This window comes from Condylura cristata, unplaced genomic scaffold (assembly GCF_000260355.1).
Source record: "Condylura cristata isolate star-nosed mole 26May11 unplaced genomic scaffold, ConCri1.0 scaffold00004, whole genome shotgun sequence".
Taxonomy (NCBI): domain Eukaryota; kingdom Metazoa; phylum Chordata; class Mammalia; order Eulipotyphla; family Talpidae; genus Condylura; species Condylura cristata.
The window spans coordinates 1,162,230-1,164,909 of record NW_004567105.1 but is presented as its reverse complement, the minus strand read 5'-3'; the positions used below and the strand labels follow the sequence as shown (position 1 = coordinate 1,164,909).

The following is a 2,680-nucleotide window of genomic DNA, read 5'->3' as shown; positions in this document are numbered from 1 at the left end:
CCTGCAGGGCCGAGGCCAGACGCCGGTCCCGCTCCTGCAGCTGCCGGTGCTCGCTCCGCAGCTCGCCGCCCCGCCGCCGCAGCTTCTGCTTCTCCTCTTCCTTGACTGCAAAGAGGCGGCCCGCGGTGAGCGGCGAGGCCAGGCAAGTCCGGAGGGGGCCCACAGGTGCGCCCCAAGCCGGGACCGGCCCCAGGCCCTTGCGGCGCCCTGGGGAAGCGCGGGGCGGCTCCGAGCCGCTCACCTGTCTTGTGGGCGACGCAGGAGTGAACGATGGCCAGCATCCCCGTCCAGGGCGCGCCTTCGTCTTTCGTTAAGGCCTGAGGGCGGGCGGGGAGGTGAGTGGGAGGCCCGGCCCGGCTCCTAGCTGTAGGCGGGGCCACCTGCCAGGGCTGGCGCAGAGGCTGCCCGCCAGCAGCACCCACGAGGGCGCAAGCTGCTCCCCGCGGGGCGTCGCACAGAGCAGGCACAGAGGGCGCAGTCATGGGCCAGCAGGGGGCTCACGCCCCTTCTGCACAAGTCTAGGGACCTGAGAGCAGCCAGGCCCACCAGCGGACCCAGTGAGCCCCGCCTTCACGCTGACATGGGGCGCGCCAGCATGGGGCACTCGGCCTGGGTTATGCCGCGCGGAGGGGCCCCTGCCCGCAGGCAGCAGCCCAGCTCCGGCCTGAGGCCAGTCAGACCTGCGAGGCTCAGCAGTCTCCTGCCCGGCCAATGACCACACTACAGCATGGCCTCAGGCTTCTGAAATAGGGGAGACTCACAAAGCACGGCCCCAACACAGTCTCCTGGGGATATGTCCCCCAGAGACAAGCTGTAAAGCCTGTCTTGTGCTTTAAAAAAAAAAAAAAAAAAAAACTTAATTGCATCTGGTGCACAAGCCCCAAGCAGTCAGTCTCAGTAAAGTCAGTCACTGCCCACTGATGTCTCCCCGACCTTTACTGGGGTGAGGCTACGTCTTTCCCAGGAGGGTAAGGTGCAGAACTTAAGCTCTATTCCCTGGAGCAAGGGTCAGGGTTTACCAGGTGCGGCCTTTTGAAGTCTCTTACAAATCCCAGAAGAGCAGGAGGTCCACCCTGCCCGGCCCACCCCGGCCTGGCCCCGCCCACCCCGGCCTGGCCCCGCCCCGCCCGCGCAACGGCTCTGGCCCCACCCCACCGGGCCCGGCCCCACCAGCGGGGAGCCCAGCATTTGCTCATTTGTTCTCACCATTTGCCGGGTGGGCCTGGGAGGACCGGAGCCAAGGGGGGTCAGCGGGGTGGAGGGGGGCTCTGCCTTGAGGGCAGTGTCCCCATGGCCAGGGGGCGCTAGGCACAGGGTGGAGGCCAGGCGTGGGGCGCTCAAACCCCGCAGGGCTGAGGCCTGGGTGCTGCCAATGGCCCCCAACTGCAGCAAGGCCGGGGAGCCTGCACCAGCGCCTCACCAGCGGCAGGAACGCCCCAAGCCAGCAGCAGCTGGCAGCCTCGGATGCCACCAGCGCGCAGAGACAGGCGAGGCGGGACTGGAGGGGGGCGACCCCAGCCCACCACCCCCATACCTTCTGCTGGCACTTGGGCACGCCTGCACGCCCTTGGGCGCTGTCCTGAGGGCGGGGCCAGGCAGCTGAGGGATATGCCCCAGGGCAGGTGCCGCAGGGCTGCAGGTCAACCCCCACGCCGCCCCGGCTCAGCCCCCCCACAGGCAGCACACTGCTCACCGCAGGTGACCTTGTTCTGAAAGGGGCCAGGAGGCGGGGCGGCAGGTGGAGCGGGGCCAGGCAGCTGCCCGCTTCCTGGTGTCCAGCTCTGTGCCCCTGCTCTTTGCCGCCCTGGGCCAGTGAGGTACCAGCCCAGTGGGGCTGGGGAGTGGGCTTGCCAGAGGGGCGGGGCTCCAGGTACCCCAGGCCTGCGCCGGCCGGCACAGCAGCCGCCCACCTGGCAGGGCACACCCGCAGGTACGCCGGTCACCTGCGGCCACCTGGGGCTGGGAACTCCGAATCTGACCTCGAACTTCAGGAAGGGAAACACAGAGGCAGTCTGAGCCGTGCTGCCACTGGGGACCACCAGCTGCCACCCTGGGTGCCATGGACATGGAGGCGGGTTGACCCGGGCTGTTGTACCCATTCCCTGGAGACGGCACCGAGGACCAGACAGGGCCGGCTGCACCCAGGCCACAGCCAGCCGCGGAGAGGGGCAGAGCCAGAGCCCCGCCAGTGCCGCCCCCCTTCCAGCCTCCGAGGCCTCCAGGCCCCGCATGCGGGGCCCCTGCCGGAGGCTGTGAGCTGGGCCCAGTGACGGTGCCCAACTGGGAGGCGGACAGAGCGGGGCACCAGAGGGCCCTGGGCTCCACTCCCAGCAACAGGGCTGGGCACACCTCCCTTCCGGGGTGACCCTGGACAAGGGAAGCGTGCCCCCCAGGCCCCGGGAGTGAAGACGGGACACGTACCTTCCAGCAGGGGTCCTCATTGGCTAGCACAGGGAGGAAGGGCGGAGAACACGTTAGTGGGCACTGGAAGAGCACCAGTCGGGACTGGAGTCCACGCGGCCCAGCAGGCAGGTGTCCTCACCCGGAGCACCAGAGGAGGCCCAAGGCCAAGACCATGTTCTCCGCTGGGGCATGCTGGGAGCATCAGGGGGCCGTGATGTGCTGGCTGGGCCCTCCCCTGGGGCATGCTGGGAGCATCAGGGGGCCGTGATGTGCTGGC

General features: G+C 69.0%; 1 protein-coding gene across 1 annotated transcript in view; it reads right to left on the bottom strand.

Moving 5' to 3' along the window:
- PHF21B (PHD finger protein 21B) overlaps positions 1-2,680 on the bottom strand; it is a 7,916-nt gene that overhangs the window by 2,079 nt on the left and 3,157 nt on the right. The window contains exons 4-6 of the mRNA XM_012735044.1: positions 2,422-2,444; positions 242-317; positions 2-105 (exon numbers count right to left, since the gene is read on the bottom strand). Of these exons, the coding sequence (XP_012590498.1) occupies positions 2-105; positions 242-317; positions 2,422-2,444 (203 nt within the window). The remainder of the gene's footprint in view (position 1; positions 106-241; positions 318-2,421; positions 2,445-2,680) is intronic.